Source organism: Centruroides vittatus, unplaced genomic scaffold (genome assembly GCF_030686945.1).
Source record: "Centruroides vittatus isolate TY-2023 unplaced genomic scaffold, ASM3068694v2 contig_329, whole genome shotgun sequence".
In the NCBI taxonomy this organism is placed as follows: domain Eukaryota; kingdom Metazoa; phylum Arthropoda; class Arachnida; order Scorpiones; family Buthidae; genus Centruroides; species Centruroides vittatus.
Genome location: NW_027122113.1, coordinates 3,176,324 through 3,204,143, shown reverse-complemented (window position 1 = coordinate 3,204,143; position 27,820 = coordinate 3,176,324). Strand labels below are relative to the sequence as shown.

Below are 27,820 nucleotides of genomic sequence, written 5' to 3'. Positions count from 1 at the left end.
GTAATCAATTTTTTTTTTTGCTAAAATGTTAATTTTTTCTACCATAATTTTAAGTATATAAATCATCATATGATTTTGTCTTCTAATTATCAACTACAACAGTTTTAAATAAATGCTAATTTTAGGAACTAAACTGATATATTATTATGATTTAAAAATGTTTTTAAGTTTAAATAATGTAGTGTGTATTGTATTAAGTTTTAATAAGGTGTTAATGTTTTCAAGCAATAACATATAATACATAAAATATTGATCGTACATACAAGGTCTGACATAAAAATCACAAGACCAATGCTGTAAGTCTTTTTATTTATATGATTTAGAAAATCATTTGTGAATGCACCTCAGAGTAATCCATTCTGAGTTGACAGAATTGCTTACAATGCTACTAATGTTCAAAGCAATGGTCAGATAAGGAAGGTGACCAAACAGTAAATTTTTCACAGGTTAAAACTGCTTTAGAGAAAGCTTTACAGAATAGCATGTTATCCTGAAGCAAGATTCATCTACTTCTTTATTAATGTAGCTACATCTTTCTTGCAATTTAGTAAAGATTTCAATATAGTAGGTTGATTGATGTTCTGCAGTACCAACGATGTACCAATGTATGTTAATTAAAAAAAAAGTATTGATTGACAGTCTGGCCACAAGGAATCAACTGCCATCATAAAATTCTGGTTGTCATTATTTTACACACTCTCCTTATGAGAATTGTTTGTGAGAGATCCTGGGCTATAAATTTATTAAACAAAAAGCACAAAACTGGGAAACAATAAACGAGGAAGTAACAAGATTCTCTCCATGATAACACACATTCTAAACGACTCCTTTTCCCAGAGCAATGATTCACCCTGGAAAGTAGAAAGTAAAATACAAGATTGAACAACAAAGGAGTTGTCCATCTGACATTGCTTTTTTGGTGACATCTTGGCTCTGAAAGAGGACAAAAACATATAAAAGAATCAGAAAGGGTCATCAAGTCTTCAACCCCATCTTCCAAGCCATGGCTCACAGCACCTTAAGATTCCATCACCATTATTGTGTTAAGAACTGATGTTTCAATTAATCAAGGACATTGTGTGATAATGCATCCAATGTATCTACAGAGGAACACTAATTCTATGGTACTGTATTTATATTGACCCACAAAGGTTATGTCAGAACTCTCTCTCCCACGAATATTAGGTGCAGACAGTATATAGAATAGACTAACATACAATATCGTAATCTCCATATATAACTCTGATATATCTTTCACGCGTAATACTTGACTTTGTTATTAAATGCTTATTGCATTTCATACTTTATTGGTTGAGTGAATTACTTCCAGAGCTCCCTGCCTGTTTTATTTCCTTCCTCCATTCCTTACTCCATAAAGTCCCCCACACACACACGACCTCTTGCACGTCTACAAATGGTTCCCATGAGCCAAGGGTCACAAGTGGTGTCAGACCTGATCCAAGGGGGCACTGCCATCCTGTTCACATTTGTACCATTCAAAATATGTGTATAAGAAAATATATAATCTTCATTGTAAGTCTCAGTCAACAATTGAAAAATTTCAGTCCCAAAATTGTTAATGTTAACAAGAAATTTATGTTAACTTGCTGTTTGCTTTTTTAATCAGACATTTTCTGATTGAGTGCAAAGATACTCATATACTAAATCATTTGTTCATTACTACCGAATAAAGCAAACAGGATAAAACTTGCCATATTTTGAGAACATAGTTCAAGTTTAAATAATCTGTTTATGTTATAAAATCAGTCTTGTAATTTTTGTATCAGACCTCATATTTACATACACATACATGCTTGTATATGTAATTCATTTTCTATTATAAAAACTTTGTGTGATATACAAATCCTAGAATTTAAATCTACCTATGCTTCTGAATAATACAATTATACTTTGAAAGAATTCTAAACTTATTTGTATTATATTCAATTACAAAGTATAACATGCATGTAGCAAATTAATTTCATTCCCAAAATTTTAACTTTATAGATAAGTTTATATTAATTAATGTACTTTCTCACTACACCAGGGTGTGTAAAAGCAATACTCACAACCAATGACCAGTGTGAAAACTCCAAAAAAGCAAATGTTTTCGACGCCCCTCCTGGGCTATTCATCAGGCTTAATTAGTTTGTTCCGTTGGAATTGGATTCTTTAATTCAAAGGTTTTTTAAAATTTGGAACATGTCCTGCTTCCAAAAAAATTTCAAATATGGAAGGAATCCATGAGCCGCTTTGAATAATTTTCGAACAATGGGGATATGTTGTGTGCACGTTATAATAAAATTATCACCTACTTATGAATATATTACTAATTAATTTACGATTCACCTTCTAATAAGCATTGCCATGCGGTAGAGAGATTCATTTCATCTTTAAAATTAATGCATTCGAATTTGCGATCGGCCTTAAAGAAAGAAGGATAAAAATAAAAATCAACAAATGTATATGAATATACACAGACAAGTACAGAAAGAAATTGTAAGAGCAAAAGAAAACTGGCTAAAAATTAAATGTGAGGAAATGAGTTATTGGAGAGAGACCATAACTCCAAAGACCTACATAAAAAGATTAGGGGAACTAACAGGAAAATTTCCACTAAGAACAGGATGTGTAGAAAAAAAAGATGGCAAAATAACAACAGATTTGGTAGAAAGGAAAAAATCATGGGAGGAATATATTCAAACACTTTATGAAGACCAAAGGTATTTCGAAGAACCTGAGATAGATGAAGAAGGCCCAGACATTATGGTAGAAGAAATGAGACGTGCAATTAAAAACATGAACGAAGGTAAGGCAACTGGACCAGATGGAATTCCCATTGAACTTATCAAAAATATAAGTGACGAAGGAATAGATGCATTAGCAAACATCTTGAATAACATATACAAAAAAGGGAAGGCACCAGATAAAATGAACTATTCTATTACGGTACCTACACCCAAGAAAACAGGAACTATACAACATTGTGAACACAGAACAATTAGATTGCTAAACCATATAAGCAAAATATTACTAAAAATCATTCACAACAGAATATATGGCAAAATTGAAAGTAACATCAATAATACTCAATTTGGATTTCGAACGGGAGTTGACACAAGAAAAGCAATCTTTGCTCTCTCTCAAATCACTGAAAAAACAATCAATATGAATGTCCCCATTTTTGTGTGTTTCCTGGACTATGAAAAAGCATTTGATAAGATAACCTACTTGAAATACTACTTGATATATGATAAACTACTTGAAATACTTTTTAACCTAGGACTAGACAAAAGAGACATTAAGATCATTAAAGATGATTATATTGGAATCAGAAAACAAAACTTAGATTGGGAAACGAAGAATCTGAATGGATTGAAGTGAAAAGAGGGGTTAGAGAGAGCTTATGTAGTTTCACCAATCCTATATAATTTGTATGCTGAGTACATAATATGGGAGGCCCTGGAAGATAGAACAGAAGGTGTAAAGATTAACGGGATAAGCATTAACAATCTCAGATATGGAGATAACACAGTCGTTCTCGCTACATCAGAAAAAGAACCACAAATACTGTTAAATGAACTAGTATCAAAAAGTGAAGAAATGAGAATCACAGTAAATACAAAGAAGACTAAGACAATGTGCATAAGTAAAGATAAGTACACAATAAAGATGAAATGCAGAGGGGAGAACCTTGAACAAGTAGATAGTTTCTGTTATTTGGAGAAAAGATTTTATTCAGACAATAATGTATCAAAAGAAATCCGAAGCAGAATTGGACAAGCTAAAGACAAATTTAACTAGATGAAAAACATTCTGTGTGAAAAGAAACTAAATCTACAATTAAGACTAAAAATGCTAAAATGCTGCATTTGGCCCATTTTACTTTGTGGATGTGAGGCATGGACGCTATGAAAAGATATGGAGAGGAAAATTGAGGCTTTTGAGATGTGGGCAATCAGAAGAATGTTGAAGATCAAGTGGACTAGCAGAACCACTAATGACAGGGTGTTACAGATGGCAGATATTAAAATAGAATTAATAAAAATAATAGAGGAGAAAATTAGCATACTGTAGACACATACTGAGGGGAGAAAAATATGAAATCCCCAAACCCACATTAGAAGGAAAGATTGAGGGAAGAAAATCAAGGGGAAGATGATGACGAGGCTGGATGGCTGACCTTAAGGACTGGACAGGACTAGATACTGAAGAAATTATTCATAAGACTCACAATAGAGATTCATGGTATTTGCTGGCCACCAACCTCCCCTAGGAGAAGGCACAGGCAGAAGATGATGATGCATAAATAAAAATTAACAATAAAATAAAAACCATTTCTACATAAAGATTACAATACTTTAATTAATATGGTTTTTATGTCTGAACATGGTGGTCTCCATGTATTTTTGTGTGAATCCTTGTGTTAATAAATACCATAAATTACAGTAACTTAGTGATATTACACTTAAACTTATTTTGAATATGATGGATTTCAATCATATTATTTGCAAGTAAGATACTGATAGCCTGTACAGCGATGTTATCTGATGCTAAAGCTGGAAAGTACAAGATGTTATACTTTATACTATTGGCGTTCTTTCTAATAACTAAGAGACTGAATGGCGTATGAAGTGTGCGATACTTTCTTTGATTGTAAAACACAAAAAAAGTTGATGTGTTAAAAGTACATTTAAGTCAAAGTGTTATATTTATAGATAATTACAGCAAGAATAATTAATTTTTATTAATTGGTTTAGTTGGTGTAAGCTAGAAGTAAATTTTATAGAGTTGAGGGGTTACTTGTAACAGTAGTCTGTATAAAGAATCCAATGAGTGTAAGGTATGAAATTGCAAAATTATAAGATGCAGTTAGTGAAATAAAACTTTCTGTATAATGGAGATTTAACCTAGAAGACAAAATAAAATGGCAATCATGTAATTGTAATATTTGAAGAGAGATGCTACTATAGAATTATAACAGAAGTGAAAAAGTGGTGCAAATATATACTCAACAGAGTCTGTTAGAAAATATTGATAGTGGCCTGAAGACAAGAAATGGCTGATTTCTTGTCTTGATCATTTTATTGCTCTCTTATTCTTGAAAAAGGATTTTCTACATTTAATATCTCATTGTCAGCAAGTTTTAGTTTTAGTATTTATTGAAAGATTAAAAATTATTTGTTTTGTGACAATTAACAGAAGTTAGTATAGTCATACCCCAGGTTACATACATAATGCATACCATCAAATAGCAGTCGTATCATGAATTGCCATTTCTCATACATTTACATACATTTTAATTCGAACATATCTCTTAAACTGAATTTTAAACAAATCCATATAACATCAACAACAACTAAAAGCTTGGCTATATGTATTTTATAATAGATTTAGATAACTTTGCATATTTATAGAAGAGACAGTTACATATATACAGTATTTTATTTTGATGGTGATTAAATAACTCCTGTGCTTTTTGTCAAAAATTTTGCAAGGAGGTTTGTTTAATGGGAATCGATGCTATTAAATTTTGTTGATTAAAGGTCAAAGGGTATGGGAGATAAAGGGGTCGTGTATATCTCCAGTAGGATCAGACTTAATGACAAAGTTACTCATTATTAGCATTTACAATTTTTTAGAAAACTTATCCCTACCCTCAAAAGCAAGCTTTTTGCCATTTTATAATAATTAAAAATATAAAATTAAAAAAAATAAAATATCTTAACAGATGGTATCACCAAAAGATGATGGAAAGTTAAGAAAGTTTTCGCTGGATTTTTTAAATTAATGCAATTCCTTTAATTTCCAATGTTTTGACTAATGTTGGATCAGGTGTTGTAACATTGTCTGTGTCTTCATCAGTCATCTTTAGAATATTTTCTTCATGTAGTATTCTGTGTTTTCTAATCCTTCCTCCTGAGTTTCAATTAGCTGTTCAATATATGCTGCATCAATTTCTAAATTCAGTTTCCTCCCCAGTTGAAAAACTTGATTAGTTATCATATCAGAAGTTTCAATATTATCTATATCAGGGGTTCCAAAATTGTGTTCTGTGGAACTCTAGGGTTCCACCAATAAAATTTGGGGTTTCACAATAAAATCCATTGAGTCTAGTGGTGTATGAATGCACCAATTCAGATTTTGTATGCAAGATGTAATTGTTCTAGTCTCAAATTGAGTCCTCTTATGACGAGAGTTATTTACAGCTTTATGAATAGTGGGGATTGATTTATCAGTAACGGAAAGAACCAAAATCATAATATAATGTTTGATAATATAATGTTTGACAAGATAATGAAACCATAAAAATGGTAAAACTTAAGTAATTATATTTGCTTTCCACTGTTAATCTGTTTATTTATTTATTTAGCATTTTCAATAAATTGTTTTTGATGTTTCTATTTGCTGTTTTATCTATAATCATTAAAAATTGTCAGGGTTCCAATATTTTTTACTAAGGTGAAAAGGGTTCTGTGATAAAAATAAGTTAGGAACCATTGATCTACGTTATATTTTACAAATTTCAAGATCAGCGCCCATAATTGTCCACTATTCTTACATTGTGTAAAATCAACTACATTATTCAAAAATAATTAATTAATGATGATCTGCCAAATTTTCTTAAAACCCAAATACTTTTGGTCTTCAACCAGACAGGTGGCAACACTTGGAATGGACAGTGTCATATCGGTGAGGATAGCTTAGTTGGATCATGAGGTACAAATACATTACCGTCATATCTGAAGTTTGTTTTGTTGTGAGATGGTTATAACCTGGGGTATGCCTGTATTTCTAATGAATTATTTTTGTTTCTTTCCTTTTCCTTTCCTACTAGCAATTGGCATAGGGTACCATAGTGACAAATATTTTTCACAATATTGTTTAAACAATAAATTAACAATTAAAAACTTTACTCATAAAGAATGGATATTGTTAAATCTTCCCAAAATGACAAGTAGCAACACATTTGCTCCAATAATCTGATAATTAACATTAAAAAATGAGAAAAGTGTCACAAAGTAACCCCAGTATCAGTATCATAGTTAATTAATTAAAATACCATCTTTGTGTTAATAACTAATTATTATGGCTAGTAAGCATAAAAAATGAGTCAGCTTCTGATTAAATACACATACTGTAAGTAAGTACTGTATAGGCCTTGGAATCATTTCATTTTATGAGATGGTTCCCACTTCTTTATTATTATTATTATTTTTTGTTTGATTTGTATTCAATTCAACTTATGATGGAGGTATCATAACAGAACATAGTAATAACTTAAAAACTACTTGTATGTATATATGGTTTTCAAACACAAAGATTATGGCCTGAATGTCAATCATTTTGAATAAAAAGAACGATCTATATTTTCTATTACATAAGCACACCAGATAAAAAAATTAGTCACTCCTAACAAAAATTACAGTAGGTATGATAGTTGGTAGTCACAGAGAATTGTTGGGAGTTAAATAATATGGACATGGTCTACAGGGTCACTTCTGCCTTGTGAAGTGATGAAGAGCAATGTGAGTGCTGAACTGAAATATGGGTCATATGACAGTGGCAGAGTGCAAATGATCAATCATGTTTGGTTGTGCCAATGGACACAAGTGAATGAAGTTGTCCAATTTGTTAGTTTGTTGAAACGTACTGTCCAGCTGATCTACAAACAGTGGTATGGTTTGCAGTCAAAGATTTGAAATAAAAATAAAATTAAATATATGACATTAAGGAGATGGATTTTTCTATCTTTCTCTAATAAACAGATAAACTGGGAAATAGGATATCAGAGCAGATATATATATATATATACACACTCATTATCTAGATATCTTAATAGAACTAGATAGAATTTATATTACAAAAATTGTTTAAAAAAACTATTGTTAGTAGACATTGCTTAATGCATCATTAATTTATTTGCATATAATTATTATTATTTGTTATTACTCTACACTGGATATTCTTACATATACAGTAGAGCAGCAGAGCATCAATTATCTGAATGAATTGGGAACTGAGGTTGTTCGGAAAATCGATTTTTTGGATAACCAATTATGTACGAAAAAATACATTATTAATATAGTATATCCCAATATTAGTATATTAATATATCCCATGTTGAAATTTTTCTCCGTTGCATGTCGCTTTGCATTGAATTTTTGTTGATGTTAAGCCTAAAGAAAATTTTTATAATAATAATTGTGGTTATTGTATCGTTAAAAATTATTTCTTTATTTTGTACAAACAAAATAAATATATCAAAAAATACAAAAACAAAAAAATGTATACTTTAGAAGTTAATCTAGTATCAAAAACGTTCAATTCAGCACAACACACTTCCAACACAGTCTGACTGAAATGCTTTCGGTTAACCGATGTTTCAGTTGATCAGTGTTCAGATAATTGATGCTCTACTGCAGTGTTTCTCAAACTTTTTGGTCAGCGACCCCTATTTTGCACTTAAAAATTTCAAAGGACCCCTGAAAAATGCATATGTGTAGAAAAACATCCTGGAGGGGGTAAGAGTTAATTTTTTTTTGTTTAATTGCATTGAAACGCTCAATTTTAATAGCAGATTTATTTTTAGTATTATTAAAAATTAATAACTTATCTTTGGTACATATTTGAACAAAATATTCTATGTACATATTTTGACATTAGTAAACTCAATTAGTTAAGTTAAACATATTTTAAATTTAATGTGATGGGCGAGGCTGCTTATTTTGGCACAATAAATTAAACCTGGGTTTAATATCAGTCAGTGCAGGTCTCATAGCAACTTTTATGTTGCTAAGACGAGAGCGCTGCTTTGTTTTGATGTTGGTCATTACCGAAAATGCCATTTTGCATAAATAAGTAGTTGCAAATAGTAACAGAACTACCATTGCTAATTCAGTGAGTAGTGGATACTCTGTTTTCACACTAAGTCAAAAAGAATTCAATGTTTGCTTACTAAACTTGGTTCCGAACGTTGTTCTATCATAGTTCAGGCGGGGAGTGGAAGCTCAGGAGATTCCCGAATAGCGCACAGATTTTTGAATGTTATATTCAGTCTCATATTAAAATATTCATATTTTTATTATTTATATGTGCAATTTATTTAAGTAAAAATTATTTTATACATTTTTTATTTCTACTATTTCTAAACATGAATCCATAGTAAATTTATAAAATATTTGAAAAAAATTGATCTGTCATCAATTTTTCTGCGACCCCCCCAAATGTTTTTCACGACTCCCACTTTGAGAATCACTGCTCTACTGTATATCTGTATATATTCTAAAATATTTGTTTGAATATTTCAAAACTAACACATGTTCTATTTATGTTAAGTTAAAAAGTATTTGTATTCTATTTATCTAAACTTTGTGTTCCATAAGATGTTTGTTAATGTATAAGAGCTGAAGATGACTTGAGCCAAGTCAAAAGCATTTCTCAAATAAAAGGATTTGGCTTCTTTAATTAATTATCAGTCATATGAATTTTTGTTAAAGTGATGCCAACTTTTTAGATCATTATTATCAGACATTTCTTTATTTAATGGTAAGAAAATAATAGTAAAAACAAAAAAAGTAAAATACAGTAAATTAAACTGGTTTAATGAAACTGTAATCACTGACAGAAGAGTGGTGTAAGTTAGAGATAAAGTTTACTTAACTTAGGGTAGTGCCATTTGTTCTAATATTGTTGTATTAGAACAAGTAGCATCACCCCTAGCAAACACAAGAGTAATAAAACAAAGAAAAGGTATATAGCAACCCTGTAATCGTAGAATGGCAATGTCAATTGTGATTAGAACATTTTCTCAAATATCAGTTAGAGCTTGTATCAAATATTTTGTCTCAAATTAAAAAATATGGAAGAAAATAGCATATATTGAGTACTTGTATTATGCTGTTATTTAATTTTCCTATAACTTTGTATAATAATTATATTAAGCTGTCATTATCAATTCTTAATTTAAGGGGGGGAAATCACAGGATCAACTGTTAATAAGAATTGAATTATTTAATCTCATTTTAAATATTCAATTTACATATGTGATTTATAAAAAAAAATATATCTTAGAAAATAAACAAAATTTCATTGAATCAGAATGAAAGAACATAAAAATTTAAACTTACAGTAATTATCAAGTGTTTTGGAATAAATCAAATTCTTTAAGATAGTTATCTCAGAATAACTGAACAAATAATTCTAATCAAACTTAAATTTGCAAATACTCCACATTAATTTTTGTTTCCATGAAAAAATATCATCTTTTTAATTTCTACAAAGCATTGCAAAAAACTTTTAAAATACTTACTGTAACAAAATGGTAATGTAAAAAACAGATTTTATATGAATGATTGTATCTGCCAAACACAGCATAACAACTAGAGCCTGTTATTATTTCAGTGTAAAAATCAAATACTAAAAGTTGTTAAATATTTTAATATTAAGTTGATGCAAAAGTTTCTGAATTTTCTAGACCTCTCCAGAATATTTGAAATTGTTCTCCAATAGATGGCATCTAGAAGTTTCTTGCAGGATATGTAAATGATGTGCACAGTCATAAGAAAAGATATCCTGTGTGGCAATAACAACTTTTTAAATACATTTGTCACTGCTTTCTCATGACTAAATTCACACACATTTTGCTATTATCAATTTAGTATAGAAGCAGCTGAATCTTATTGCCATGTAGCACAATCATTTGGCAAGAATGTTGTTTCCAAGTCTACAATCTATGCTTAGGAAAGCTATCTGTCCTATTGGATGGCAAACTGTGGAAGCTAATGAAAGTTAACCCACATGACAGATGAGCAGGAAATTTGGTGACCAGTCCCACTATCGTTCATCTTTTACCTGCCATTGGAAAGGTCTGCAAGATGAATGTTTGGGTTCCTCACAGTCTGAATGCATGACCACCCATGTCAAGGTTGACTGGCAGAAGTTGCTCTTAGCTGAGAGGTTCTCCCTTAATCACATGTAGTCCAGACATTGTACTATCCAACTATCATCTCTTCTGATCCAAGCAACACTTTTTGGATGGAAAGCAGTTTGCTGACAATGAAATGAAAATCATACTTGCAGAGTTCTTTGAGTCAAAATAACCTTTTATTCAGCAGGAATCTGTGACCTGCTTAATGGAGCAAGAAGGTGCTTGAGTGTAATGGCAATTATTTTCTTGAATAAATTATTTTTTTTTATTTTTGAAATAAATGTTTTACTATAAAATCCCAAAAAATTCCAGAAACTTTTGCATCAACTCAAAATCAACAAAAAGAAAAGCATTTGCAAATTGTCTCTCTTTTTCTTTTTGGATACTTCAAATTATAAAGAAATATTAGTAAATTTGTTTTAGATACACTGATAAATCCTTCACATGTCAGGTTATCCATGTTTTCAAAACATGGTTTATATTTTTCCCCCTATTTTAACTTTGTCTTGTTATAAATCTATAATGTATTTTTGTATTGTATTGTAACAATATTTTCAATTAATGCTTGCTTACAAAAAAATATAAAAACTTATCTTTTAAAAAGAACTGAATACAAATTAACACAGTTGAAGAGTTTGTTAGAATATGTAAAAGAAAGTTCTTAACTAATTTAATTATAGCAGACAAAAACTATTTAAACAATGCTTTTTGTAGTTTAAAAATTCACATATCAGAAAATTGAAATTATTGTCTTATAAGAAAAAGAACACTGCAATAGCAGAACATTGTAAAAAATATAACTGTAATATAGATAAGGATGGAATTAAGATATCACATCACAAAGATAATATAATAAAAAAAATAAAAGAACACATTAATTTTATCTATTCATAATACTAAATGAATTTAAATGACAGATTTGAACTTAGCACCTTCTGGGACAAACATATTAAGAAGAGAGTATAGAGAAGGGAATGATGATAGCAGTGAAAGATAAAGTGATATGCAAGAAGATTACTGGCAAACATTATTCAAAAAAGATTGCAGACAGAGAAGAAACTGGACCAATACATAAAAATAAAAACATTACAAATGTGACTGAAGAAGGATGTCAATAAAGAATATGACATTCAAAATGCATTTCATCAAGTACAAGATAATGAGGCAAGAATTTTTTGTCCTTAGACTAACTAACTGATCTGTGTATCTCATTTTGCTTAAAGATTTTAAAAAGTTCCTCTGATTTTAAGAGATTTTAATAAAGAAAAAGAAAACAAGTTACTGAAAAAAAAAAAAAAAACTAAAGTTACGATTAAAATAAATATTCTAGTTAAAACAACTTATAATAGATGAAATGTTAGAAACTTTAAATCCAAATTTAAAATCAATTGTAAGTTTTCAAATATAAAAATTACATATACAGTACTTAAAACATTTTATTCTAATCACTTCAAATTCGTATTATATTCAGTAAATTTAAAAATACGAAGCTGGACTAATCTAATAATTGATGTAGTAGTATAGAAACTAGCTTATTTAAGACTCATTTTTAATCAGTTTTTCACAATATCATAAACTAATTTATCTTGAAAATTTTTTGTTATGTGGTATGTATTTAGTAATTTTCTTAAAATTGCTCTGTTTTGTCTTTGTGTATTCACAATAGATGATTTTTATATTTCAGTGCAATCTAATTTTTTCATTTACAGATTAGAAATTAATGACATTAATTGGATACTTTTACAATATTTGACATGTTAGAGTGTTTATCATAATTGATAAACACTTTAACATGATTAATTGATAAACTCACTCTCGTATTCTGGTTTACCACCATCTGATTCACAGGTAAAAAATGTCTGATGATCTTGGGCTGACAAATTCATGTCATAATAAGTTAATGGCTCTTTATTTGTCGTCCAGGAAAAACGATTATATTCAGACCCACGAAATAGGCTAAGTGGATTACGCCAGACTTTACATTCTGAAAGCAGATTTTTTTTTTAATTAAAATAATCATTAAGCATTGCATTGTTTGAAAGTTTAAATTTTACCTGGTGCTGTCTGTTGATTTCCAGTACCCCCTCCTCCATTAGAGTTACCATTTTCACTAGTGTTGTCACTTCCCCCTAACCAAGGAGAAATATGATTAAGAGAAACTTGTTCGATGAATGAAGTGCCATATTTTCTGAAATACCACCACTCAAAAATCTAAAATTAAAAATTCATTAAATTATTTATTATATACAATATACATATGAATATAGTTTTGTAAGCAGAGTTCATTTAAAATCTCATTATCCTTAATCAAAAATAGAAATTTTTATTCTTATAAAGTAATAAAACTTACCAAAATGAGACCTGAGATCAAAGATGAAGTTCCAGTAAGAGCCACATAAAATTTTGGAGTTAAAGTATTAAGAAACATGGAAGCTATAAAATAAATTAATTTTGAATTACTTTATGCTCATTAATGATTTATATTACTCATTTAAATAAACTTTTTATTAATTATTCTATTTAATTGATATAAACTTATTAATGTTCATTAATAAAGAGTATGGGTATTGAAATTTATAAGACAATTTAAATATTTATATTAATAAATTTGATAAATTTAATTTATGTTTGAAATATCTCTGAATAAATTTTATGAAGAAAAATTTTCTTCATAAAATTTCTATTATTAACCTTTTCGCAGGCAAGTTTGGTTCTTGCTTGGTAAAGTGTGATGGTAAGTTAATCATGTCAAGGTTATCAAAATATTTCTGAATTTTTCAATGTGTATATTCATAAAGAATTGCTGTGCATTTTGTTTTAGCTTTTGATGTAACTTCCTTATTTTTCTTTATCTTTATTTTCTAATTTTTACTCTCTGAATTTTATAAATTATATAACTGTTCAATTAAAATATTTTCTATCAATACTTTTAAGAATTTTTTTTTTTGGTTCTCTTAAAATTTTGCAAGCATAATAAATACTTTCCAGTCTACTATGATTTGTTATAATAGTAAACATCTTGAAATTAAAAATTGATATGTTAAATTTAATTTCTTTTTCTTAAATAGATGCATTATGCATTATTATTTATTTCATTGTTTCAAAATTAATGCATTGATACTATTATTCTTATAAAATTGCAATAAAAATGAAAGGTTTGATAGTGTTCAAATTTTTATTAAATATGAAAATCTCTTAGGGGGTTCACAACACTTTTAAAAATAGCAGATATGAAACATACAAAAGATTTAAGCAAAAATTACTTTAGACACAGGATTACTAAAATAATAGAAAATATTTTTTCAATAATACTTTAAATTAAACAACAAAGATTTGTTTTTATTTTAAAAACATTCTTTAATGTATTTGGCAAGAATATTGATACTTTACTTTTCCTAATATTATTGTATAAAATCTTGTAAGAAATTTGACAAATAAATTTTTTTACTAAGTATATCAAATATCGCAAAACCCAATATGTATATAGCAGTGGAGTGCTGCCCATGGAAACTGTGGAAGCACTGCTTCCTTTGTATTTTCTAAAATATAAATACATATTGTGCAATTATTTTCATATTTTAATGTACTTTGAAGTAATTAAAATTAATATTTTATTATAACTGCATTATGTATCTTATTACAAATTTCTTTACTATATGAAAAAAATTATAAGATTGCTATTGTATATTCGAATATAAATCCATATATACCTATTCCCAATGGAAGTGCTGTATTGTCAAATATGGGATAGCAGGATAGCTTCCACGGCCAAAATATTTGAATTTTGAAGCAGCTAAATTATACACATTTGCGTATGCACTTTACAGAACACCAACCTCAAGCAGTTTAGCTCGTGGATGCTACACACCAAAATATCGTATAATGCTTCCAATGATTCTATCCATGGCCAGCACAGCTTCCTTGTCAAATGCCACTACACGCCACTGGTATATAGAAACATAACCAAACAATTGCTTAAATAATCAGGCTATGACTCTACTAATTTAATGATTAATACTAAGTAATTTGCTACTAGAGGTAGACATTACATGCCATCTCTTAACTAAATTAATAATTATAATTTTAATAATTTATTAAATAATTTAGTTATAAGGCTTGCCATTTGCACCACCTGGACTCCAAGTAAGCCTTCGCTTCCAGATGTATTTAAATTTTAGATATAAAGTTATAAGGATTAACTGTGTAAGGTTATATCTAAACCTTAACCAGTTGTTTGCGGAGTACTGCTATTGGAGTAATCGGTTTTCGTTAAACTGTTGCGGAGTACTCCAGTTGGAGTAAGTGTCAATCTTTTTTCATAATTAACTAGTTGGTGGCGATTTAAACACTGATTGGCTTTTATCTACATAGACTAAGTCTGTTTCAATGAATAAGATATTTGTTACCACCCCATATTTTTAAATTTAGGCACAAAACTCCTCCATTCCATGTTAAGTCTATGGGAGACCCTTCTTTTGTTCATTTGACAATAAAATCCTAGTTAGCATGCCCGTTAAGTTCTAATTGGTATATTATAGCTAAATGACTATCCTTTGACCAATAAGCATCGACTTGGGTTTGTGGGGTGGGAACTTTCTTGGAAAAAGTTATACCAACTTCGAGCTACATTGTCAGCTACAAACGTAAACAAACAATTATAAATCGTTATTCTTATCTATTTTTAGCATGAATTTAATAAATTTTTATGTATATTTATCCTATTTAACAAATAAGCTTGTTTTTTAAACCATTCAGCCATAAATCTTTCAAAAAACAAAGTACTTCCGGTTATGGTGGTACTTCCGTAATACATAAGATATACATGTATAGTCGTTAATATAATAAAGTAATAATCGCTTATTATAGTCTACTATTAGTACAATAGTTTAAATAACGTATAAATAGAATCAAATACACATCATCAATAATAAAAGTGTATTAACCTAGATTTAGAAAGGCCACCACCCCCCACGCCGATCGGCGTTATAATCTATAGGCCGTATTATTTCTCTACGTTGATTTAGAAAGCTGCAGTTTTTTTTATTTGACAGAAAATAGACATGTCTAAGTAACGTATGTAACAAATTAATGGAATATTTATAAAAAAACGATTTTTTTAAATATTTTAAAATCTTAAATTTTATTAATTTTTTTAAACATACATAATATTTTGAAGTTAACAATCGTAAAGTGTAATATGTACAAGATAGAAAACCGAAAACAGATTATATCTACTACAATTTTTAAGCAAGATATCACAAATTGAAAAACCACAAAACCTGTACGCAACAGCGGTGTTGTTTTGGATTATCAAGTGCACCTGACAGGTTAAATACATCTGGAAGCAAAGGCTTGCTCAGGGTCTGGATGGCACAACTGGCAAACTCACTGCATGGCAAGTGGAAGTTGTGGATTCAAACCCTGCCCCAGGTTTATTCTTTTCTTCTAGATGGTTCTAAATTATTAAAATTATAATTATTAATTTAATAAGAGATGGTACCTAATGTCTACCTCTAGTAGCATATTACTTATTACTTAGCTGATTGTTTGGTTATGTTTCTATTTTTTTACTAATGCTTATCATAAGATACAAATTAAACCTCATCTGTGACTAACTTAATATAGAAAATACAATACAGACATACCTATGCTCTTTTCTAAATGATTAAACTACTCTGAATATCTTTCAATAGGTGCTATCATTTCATTTTTAGTTATCATTTTAAAATTTTATGAAGAAAAATGTTTCTTTAATTAAAAAGTTTATTTGTTAAATTAAATTACAGAATTTGCAGTATTTTTAATAGTCTAAAGCATTTCTGAGGTTCTTGTTTTCATTTTTATAAGCTAAACATATTTTTTAACTGTACAAATTTCTGGATCAATAAAAATGTGCCTAATAAGAGGTATGCAAGAAAGATTAATGTGAAAAGAAACATAACCTTGTTTTAAATTTTTGTGTTTTTTTTATTTCAACACACAGAACACACAAACCAATAACCGGCGTAAAAATTTCTGTGTTTGAATTGATACAGCCCAGTGTGGTAAGAAATTACAACTTGTGTTTTTTATTCTGGAAAACAAACAATTTTTTAAATAAAAATTTTATTGGTTTTCATTATTTAAAAACTCAAATTTTTCTTTGGCTTTAGTGAACATAAAACATTCTTTCTAGTCTTTCCAGGCATTAAAATTTCATCATTCAAACAGTAATTTATAAAATTTTATTATATGCTAATTAAAAGTGTTATTACTTTTACATCATAGTAAATAATTTCACTAAAAGTATTAATGTTAAACAATTAACAAGCAAAATCATATTTGAATATAGATAAAGTAACTATTCTTCAAATGAAAGTAACATGTAAAAAGTTAATTACATTATGAAATGTTCAAACAATATCATGCAAACAACTTTTTACTTTCCACCACAAATTTAATAATTGGACAAACTTCAGGTCTACCCATACATTAACTTATTTTTTGTTCTATTTCTGAAACATTTGAATATTAAAGATTCGTTTAGGACAATTTTTAAATTTTGGAATTTTACAAAAATTTTAAATATCATTCTATTTTATACTTAAAAACTAGTTGCAAGTACCCGCTTCGCTGGGGTTTTTTTGTTCGTACATTTATATGTAATATAGTTTTTTTTTTTAATATAAAAGACATGCATTAAAAGACTTTTGCTAGCAGATAGGTCCAGCATTGCTCAGGCAAAAAGTAACAATAGCGAAGATTAAGATTATTATGTTATAGCCAACCTTACCCGTTTTCACAGAATGCAAGAATTAGGTCCCCTGTTTCCACAGACTAATTAGAGAATTTTTAGAATGGATCTAAAAATATGTTCGATTTCCTGCAAAAACACATAAAACCGCATTTGCGTCTGTAAATCTTGTACGTCGCATTCTCTTAACACTTCCATTGTTAACACTCCCATTCTTAACACTTTCAACCCACATATCTCCCAGCTGTTATCTGCAACTTCGTTCGCGTGGATTTTGCAAGCAAACCCTATTTACATTCAATATTTCAACAACCATAGTAAATTGTTATATAACACCTACTGCTGAGAATGATGAGAATTGCTGAGAATCAAACAAATTGTTTTCAATTTGATTAATTTTCTGGAACGTTTACAATCATTCTATAATTGAACCAACATAAAAAACAAATTCAAATTTAAAACGGTTCGAACATTTCATTAAAAAATCGAAATATATAAAAATATTTATAACAATGTCTGAAATGTCATCAATTTAATACCCCTAAGTACTCAATGAAGACTAAATGTAGTTAAATACAAAAAAATCGCATCTAAAACAGTACAGTAGAAGCCGTTCTTCTGATTAAGACTTAATGCTTTCCCTCTTCCCCCGCGGGGGAATTTCAAAAAATCCTTTCTTAGTGTGCATTTTCATCACATACCCTAACTGCATACCAAATTTCACCTCTAGGTTCTGGAACTTTCTAGAAATAACTGGAACATTCTCATTGAAGCATCACACATTTTTGAAGTCAACCACTTTCAACCCCCATATCTCCCACACCCTCATAGCTATCGAGACACAACCACCATAGTGCAAGATGGGAGACTTGGAGCTACTACCCCACACAAACACCATTCATGTGCGATGTGTAGTTTTGGCTGCAGAGCGAGATATAGGCACAAACACATCCATTTTTATACATTATATATAAATATAGATAGATTAGTCAACTTATATGTAAATGATGTTTAGAGCACCATTATGTTTGGTTTCAGTTTTGTGTCTTCTTTTGTGGGTTGTCTTAAGATGCCCTCCACGCAGTCGATAATGAGTCACAATTCTTACAGTTTATACAGATCATGTCTAATGTTGCTCTATAAATTTCAAGCATCTCTAACGTTCTTGTCTTGTCTCTTTTAAAGTTCACTTTGATTAATTTCACCTCTATCTCTGGTTCAGAGGCATAAATGGCAAGTGTGGTGAATTGTTTTTTCTTCTCAATAACATATCTGTGTTCATTTATTCTGCTAGAAAGCAATCTATTCATACCACATGTCATGATCAAATCCGTCATCCTTAACTGAGATCTGATATATACCTGGCGTGTTAGAAAACATCATGTTGTCTTTATTATTGTATAGCAGTTGGTAACTCATGCTATTATGACAATATGCAAGTTTGACTTCTGTTTTTCTTGTTATTTCTTCATATACTGATTTAAACTTCATGTTGAAGTTCATTACCATCATCCAGACTCAGCTTAAGTGTTTTGTTGTACATCAGTGTTACTTTAGGGTTGGTTCTCCATTATCTATGTATCTTTGAGTTAATTGTTGTATGAGTGATGCTGGATACACATGAGCTTTGTTGAAAACATTTGTTCAATTGTTAAATTTGTGCTGGAAAGTGAAAAGTTGTTTCCATGATACTGTGACTATTTTTCCAATTTGAATTTCTTTTCACATTATGAAATGTAATGTAATATTATTTTTCTAAGTATCACATTCAGTATTTCTTTTACATGATGAACATACTTAATTAGCACACACACACAAACATACATTGTATTCAGACTATAAATTCCCATTAAATAGAAGTAGAAGATTGATGGTAAATTTTGAAACATCAATAAACAAATGTCATAAATGTATTTCATTTTTTATTTTTTCCAATGTTTTCATTAAATTTTACAACACTTAAACCTGAAACCAGTCAATACAAAAACAATAAATTTTAATATTTTTTCTTTATTGTCTAAAATTATTTCAGTACTGATAAAATGCCTAAAAATGGCAAATTTGTCTTTTATGTCTCATAGAAAATTGGCTAATTAATGTTGCATTTAGATCTTATAAATGTCTTGTTTTCTAAGTTCTATCATTTAATACAATATCAATAAAAGGTATAAATCAATACAATTTGATACACACTTTTTAATCATTCTTTTCAATGCCACATGTTTATAATTACTTACAATTCGAATTTTTATTTTTTAGTGAAAAGACAACTACACTTTTTATGCAAACATATTTCATAAATTTTTATCTACAGACATATGTCACTAATATAATACACTATATTAGTGAAGTCTGCCTGTATATAAAAATTTATCAAATGTTCCAGACCTTAAAGTAAATCACAACTTTTTTCCACTTACCAGAATATACGAAAGTCTAAAATATATTTACACTATCCTTTATTATGTGTGGAAAAGTGTCAAGCCTAAAAAAAATTATAAAAAAGTAAAAATATGGTTAAAAACCTAACAGCAAGGCAAGTACCAAAAATAATTAAAAATCATATTAACAAAATACTCTAAACTGAAGCCTTTACTAAAAATTTAGTAAATTTTGAAGTGAATTTAACTGATACACAGGAAAAAATACTTCTAATTAGTTGGAAAGTTTAGAAGCTTTTGTGTATCGATACACAAAAGCTTCTAAACTGAAAAATTTTTGAAAATACAAAAGTAAAAATATAAACTTGTTGTTGGATTAGGTTCTTTTGTTTCACACTTTTGTCAATATGGAAGCCAAAGTCCATTCATAAAGACTAAAAAAAATTAATAGAATTTAGAAAATATTCATCTAAAACTAATTTATGACGTAGAAGAAAATTAAAAATTTAATTACAAATTTACCCCTTTTTATCATCATCTCTGCTAAAATTGGACGCCTCATACAGAAACAGCAAGAATGTAGATCTTTCAGAACTTTTATTTAAAATCATTTTAAATACATTTTTCAAATTGTCTACATTTTAAATTTTAACAATTTACATCTTTTAAGTTTTGCTAATGAAAATTATTTTACCTAAACTATTATGCAGTTAAAACTATCATCAAATTTAAAATAATGATAGATTTAATTTGATATGGAAATTTGCAGTTGAATAAATTAATAGAAAAAACTGATGAGCTATGAACTTAACTGATTATTAATTATCGAACAGGCAAAATCATCACCAATATCTTTTTCTTTATGGCAACTTTATTATTATAAAAATATAGGAAGGTAATCAAGGGAATACCTTGATTCCAAGATCATCATGAATTTGAAATCAAATTTTAAGATATTTTTTATGGGGAAAAATTTTAAATAATTTTATTTTGTTAAGTAATGACAACTTACAAAAACAATACAATACTACAAATGGATAACATTTGGCAGATTATTTCCACATTCTTCTAATTCAGCATTGAAATGATTAACTGGTTTTGATGGTACATCATAATGTTCTCTTTAAAGCATTTTGTGTGTTAAAAAAGAAATTAAATGCTCATTACCAGTAAAATGGTCTCATCAGTACTCATTTGTACTGATGAGACCATTAAGTAGCATACACAAAAAGTTTATTATTGGCACATAATGCACAATGCTTGCAATAACTTATGGCTGTTAAAACTATTAATTTTAAGAACCCCCTTCAGACAATTTAAAAAAGTATAAGAATCAAGGAAATATGGTGAAAGTATGAATGCATGCATGAGTGCATAATATTAATTTTTCAAATAATAACAAGTTTCATCTTTAATGCATCAAATTTGAATTAATCATTGATTATTGTATAAATAAAATGAGAACTTCATGCATTTTTAAAACTACAATATTTTAATAACTAAACTTACTTTTAACAATGAAAAAATCAAATTTTCTACTGTAGAAGTATTAGTATTTTATATCAAAAAAATTAAATATAATAAAACTATATCTGTTAGACATTTTGAAATATCTTATGCAATTAAACCAGTTTATCCTTTCTATACAAACAAAAATATGTAAAAATAAAAATTTACTTTTAATCTTTCTTTTTTTAAATTGAAATAAATATAAATATGGACTCAAAATTTAAATATGGTGGTTGAAGTCATCTAAATAACTATGATATAAACAAACTGCTTGCTACAATGAATACTAAAAATTACATTCCATCTTTAATCTTTTCATAGCTAGTCCTGGTTAAATTTTCATTCTTTGTGTTCAAGCAATCCACTGACATTCAGTAATTTTTGAAATTTCATAATATATTAATAGAGTGTATAAAATAACAGAATAATCAAGAGTTAAATTTTCAAAAATCTAGAAAGTATTAATGATTTATAATATATCCACATTGTTTTACTAATATTTATAAGTAAAAAAACATCCACAATTACTCTTAATTAACTAATTAGATCTCACATATTTACTGATTAATGATTAAAATCGTAATATCACGAATTCATTTGAATGTCAAATGGATCAACAATTCTAAAATCTACACAATTTAAAAATTTGTTATCTGAATTTATAGTCCAGGGATGGGCAACCTTTTTTCATGGAAGGGTCACATTTGAAACTTTCGAATTGACGTGAGTCACACATAAGAAAAATAAAAAAAAATACGGATAAATCACAAATATTTATTCATATACAGTCAAACCTGTTTTTATGCGGGGGATAGGGACCGCATTAAAAAAAACGCATTAAAAAAAATCTCACGAAACTTCACGAATGGCTGTAAATAATAGTTTTCGCAACACAATTAAAAAAATAATTTTTTTATGCGGTCAACAGGGACCGCATAAAAGAAGTCTCACATAGAAAATAACTCAAAACCGTACTAAATAGAATTTATTGACAACAGATGTCAGCACTTGACTGCATCGTCTGGTCTATCGTCTGTTTTACATATTTTTGTCCAGGTGGTGTTTTGTTGACTTAAAAAGTAAATTATTTCATTTTTCGCATATTCATGCAATAATATTACTATAATAAGTGCATTTATGCTATAATAAGTTTATTTAGCTATAATAAGTCAACGTAAGACATGACGAATCGCACGAGACTAGTCGCCAACTATACCGCACAAATTAAAAATTCGCATTAAAAAAAATCGCACAAAGAAAAATCGCACATAAAAAAGAGCGCATAAAACACAGGTTTGATTCATATATTCATAAATTAACATAGGTATACTGTACTTAATGTGACTGCTGGAATTGATGAAATGTAATATATCAGATATATTTGGCTGAATATTTGTCATTGCTAGTTTTAAATTATTTTTTAGATGAGAATCTGTTAGCCGATTTCTTGTTTTAGTTTTCACTAAATTCATTGCAGAAAAAAACTGTTTGCATAAGTAAGTTGTTGTACAAAATAGGGATAGAATTTTTGCCACATGCTTTCTTAAGTTAAGAAATTGATTTTCTTTAATAAAAGTTTTATAAAAATCTACCAAATTTTTTTCTTTAAAAGTATCTTTCAAATCTAAATTACTTTGCAAGTCTATTAACTCCAATTGAAGTTCATTTGGTACATTTTCTATGTTTATTGAAAAAAGTGCTGTAATTATCCGTATTTTGTTTTCTCGGCTAAGAAATTTTTTGAATATTTTTAAATTCTTGTTCTAGTTCTTTGACTTTCAACATATTTAAAATAATTTTTAGATTCGGTGCATTGTAGTAAAGGGGGGAAGCGACAATTTTTGTTACACAATTGTGTGCTCCATAATTTGAGCTTGGATATAAATGCTTTTATAAATGTTATAAATTCAGATGTGATAAGATTTTTTCCTTGCATTTTATATTTAATTCTGACAAATGCATTGTAATATCAACAAAAAAACACAAGATCTGTCAGCCATTCGCAGTCTGAAAGTTCAACAGGTTTTCCTTTCATTTCCATAAATAATTTTATTTCTGGTAAGAGATTGTAAAATCTTTGTGAAACTGAAGATTTGCTTAACCATTTGACGTCAGTAAAATAAACGTCATTATATTCAGCATCAATATCAGACAAAAATTCTTTAAAATGATGATGGTTCAATGCACAATCTCTCAGAAAGTCCACTACTATACTTACTACTATATCCATAACATGTTCCATATTAATTTTCTTAGCACATAAATTCTCCACGTGCAAAACACAAAGGCAAATAAATAAATCATTTGAAATTTTGTTTTGTGCTAATTTATTCGAGAGAATACCAATTTATTGGAATGTTTAGTGATGTAATACCTTTTAACGTTATATTCCTTAAAAACTCCAATACTTTCTGAACAAATTAAACAAACAAAATTTTTTCATAATGAATGAAAAAGTAATCATATTTCCACGATTCATTATAAATTTGATTTTCATCTTCAATTTTTCTTTTCTTTCTTGTTGACATCTATAAATTGAGGATAAATAAAATGAATAAAATACTGCAATAATAAATGTAGTAAAAGTTTGATGTAACGAACTACTATGGAATTGAAGATATTGGTTCATCACAATGAAAGTCCATTTTATCTCAATTACTTGTTATTATGGACTTGTCTGTTATATCAAACAGTATATTATTATACAGTAGAAATCACATTAGAACGGGATCTTGATTGCATTGATTTTCAAATTTAGACTAAGTACTACCTGTATCAAAATTGCCTACATAAAAAAAAAAAAAATTATTGTTAGATTAAAGCAAAAAACGAAGAGTAAAAATGGCTGCTACTGCTGTACTTTTCTTAATTTAAAATTTTACCCTATTACGCAACCTAAACTATATAAGACTAAGTAAAAGACTTTTTAGTTTTAGTAGAACTGTCATATTTAAGAAAAGTCTGTTGTTGTTTTTCTCTGGCTATCAAAATGTCTGAAGTTGTCTGTTTATTCAGAGACATTTCTTTACCAACTTCAGCATGATATTTTCCATCTTCAATCTAACGAAATATAACTATTTTTTGTATTAAATCTACAGCTTATCGTCTTCTTCTATGATCCATATCTTAGCTTTACAAACAAATCCATGACACATCACTCATGGCAAAATGAAACTAAGTTTTTTAAAGAACAATCCCGTGAGAGGCGCGAGAAAAAAAAAAGCAGGGGGCACTAGTTGTTTTTTCAAGATGAAGGAGAAAGATGGTTGCCTAATCGTTCTACATGATTAATTGTTATAATTAAACTTAGTTCAGTAGTTTTGTTACCGTTGCCTTTGACTTATTTGAAACAATTTACACTCTATAAGTACAAGTAGTACAGAAACCAAAACTGAACAATGATGGGCTGCAATTTTTAATCACATTTTTAATTAATCTAATTTAAGATATATGTTCTCTGCCTCAAATTAGTAGTGACTTTCCCCCATACAGCATACTTTTCCTGGCAATAGAGTCATGCTGGTCATTTATCTAACTCCTTTCAGGGGAAAATTTTTGAATTGAAATAATGTGACTTCGGTTTTGAACCGGAAATTCGTAAATAGTTAATTGGGGCATCCTGCCCCTAGTTTAAGCAAAGACTGATAGACAGACAGCAGTGGAAATTTATAGATCTGCAAATTTTTCAAATTGCAGCCCAAAAAACAAGTCAATCAGAAAACGAAACCAAAACTGAATGCAAGGTGAAAAGCTACACCGAAAAAATGATTAAAATGAATTTTACATTAATTTTGTGTTTACTTTCGTCAAATAAAATGAATAAAACTACGACTATGGTGAAATAAATAGTCACTTCTCGACTTAGGATGGGGTTCGGTTCCGCAACTTCGGACGTAAATCGAGGTGATTGTAACTTGAACAGTGACTGTAAAACAATGACTTGACTAAATGAAACGGCGACTAAAAAGTCCATAATAACCATGGTCTGCGAGGACTGAAAAATAATCTGAAGTAGCAGGAGTCTGTTACAAGGAATGAGTTTTTTTAATAATTTTCTTCTACTTTTGGCCAGACCAGCATCAGCAGCTGTCCATTATATCCAGCTTTTATTATACAAAACCACTGCGAACCTCAAACCTCAAGGTCAGTTCCAGCATTGAAAACAATGCAAAGTTGAAACGTTTTCATATGTGGGGTTTTGTATTTATTACTGTCCAGTTCTAAGTCTGAACTGTTCTTAAATATTAATAATTCTCTAATTCAAAAATTTTTAATTTAAATTTACCTGGAAATTAATTAGTAACATTTATCATTAACAGTGGCGTAGCGTAGTGGGGGCGGCAGGGGCGGCAAAATTTCACAATTAATACACAATAATGATGATTGTTCTTTGACGAAAAGTTCTTTAGAATTACTGTATATTTTAGTCTTTTGAATTGAGATACCTAAATTAGGGGGGCGGCGAAATTTTCCTCCGCCCCGGGCGGCTGACACCCACGCTACGCCACTGATTATTAAACAGAAATTCTAACTTGAATATTTAAAATTCAAAATTCCACATTAAAAATTCTATTTCCGTAAAGTTTCAAATATTTAACATACCTTTTTCTATAATTCGGATAAATCACAGTATATTAAACGACCGCGGGCATCGATTTTTGATCCGGAACAACACAACAACTGTAATAAGCGACCACTTCCACGAATATATCTGGTCTAAACTATTGTTCGAACCCATCTCAACAACGTTTCCCCTTCCTAATATAATAAACTAGTCTAAACTCTAGTTCGAACCCATCTTGGGCACTTCTCCCACCCTTGAAATTAGGGGCAGGTGTTAATGAATTAGTCTAGCAACAAAGGAGAATTTTCTTTGTTGCTAGACTAATTCATTCGGACAATTTCGAACAAACTGAAATAATTCATTTCAGTTTGTTCGAAATTGTCCGAAAACGAAAGAAATGCCAAGTGCTGTCGTTAGAAAATCGTGTTAAAGTTATCAGAGAAAATGAAAACGGTTTATCACAACGGCAATTAGCGGCAAAGTTTAACTGTGGGAAAACGAAATTTATTGTACTGTAGAACTACAGTATTTTCCTTAGGGGTATAAAATATTGTACTGTACACCATACAATTAATAGGTGATCTCATCGTTTGATAAAATTTTTTTTCAATATTTATTATTTTGTAAATTTTTATTTATTTACTTTTTTTGACGCTCATATACAATGCATGTGCGATAAATAGTTTCTATATCAACCTACCAATTTCCACGATATTTTTATAAAAATAATATCCAAGTAATTTTCGCACGCAAAATATTCAAAAAACAATAAACGCATTAATGCAAAAATCAGTTTTTCAGGCAACGTTCCTTTTTCGATTCGATTCGGAATGTAATGAAATCGTATTATGAGAAAAAATAATAAAACCGTTTTATTATTAATTAATAATTTTTCTTATTGTACTTAAGAAAATATTAGAAAATAAGAATAAACTAACCAAAACCAAAGTGACGACGTGCTTGTATATCGATGACCGTAATACACGTCACTGAGGAACGAATGAAAAGAACCAAGTTGAATTAATTAAATCGGAAAAAAAGAAAGTGTGAAAGAATCGAGAAAATGCGAGTACTGTATTAATCTTTAAAATATTGATATTAAATCTGTCTTATAAAATCACCACGACTCCTGTAAATCTAGTTATCCGATAAGAATAAAATACAATACCAATATAGCTGTATCGTTGAAAAAATTCGCTTATTTTTGCTCACCTCGAGTTTTGCTTAGTAAAAATGGCTAAAAAGTGCGCAAAATACGTACGGAAATACGGTATTACAGCACCACCTGTATTGGACGACCACCTGTCTAAAAGACCACTTTTTGAAAGAACCGTGGGTGGTCGCCGTAGACAGGTTTTAGTGTATTTAAATATTTTTTTGTAGTGATAACATTCTAAAATGAAGCATACTTTATTTTTTGTACAATTCACTATAACCGTTAGTGCCACATCTGAAATAAACTAACAATTATAATAAAATTATACCAGAAAATAAGCATTTTTGAAAGTAAATAACTTCAAATTACTCAGTTGTTATTTAAAAAAATCATTGTGTTAATGATCCTCAATATCACTCACAGACCAGCTCTAGATTTTTGTTGCCCCAAGCAAACAGAAGCTATTTGCCATCTCATTATTAAAAACTGACTAAAAAAATTATCTATTTTAAATACAAAACAGGATTTCTTAAAAGTTAGATCTTTT

General features: G+C 29.0%; 1 protein-coding gene across 4 annotated transcripts in view; it reads right to left on the bottom strand.

Annotated features, from left to right (window-relative positions):
• Positions 1–27,820, bottom strand: part of LOC136973796 (suppressor of tumorigenicity 7 protein homolog) — a 40,987-nt gene that overhangs the window by 7,265 nt on the left and 5,902 nt on the right. For all 4 annotated transcript variants that reach the window (XM_067268564.1, XM_067268565.1, XM_067268566.1 and 1 more), the window contains exons 2-4: positions 13,281–13,363; positions 12,985–13,141; positions 12,744–12,914 (exon numbers count right to left, since the gene is read on the bottom strand). In XM_067268564.1, coding sequence (XP_067124665.1) covers positions 12,744–12,914; positions 12,985–13,141; positions 13,281–13,363 — 411 coding nt within the window. The remainder of the gene's footprint in view (positions 1–12,743; positions 12,915–12,984; positions 13,142–13,280; positions 13,364–27,820) is intronic.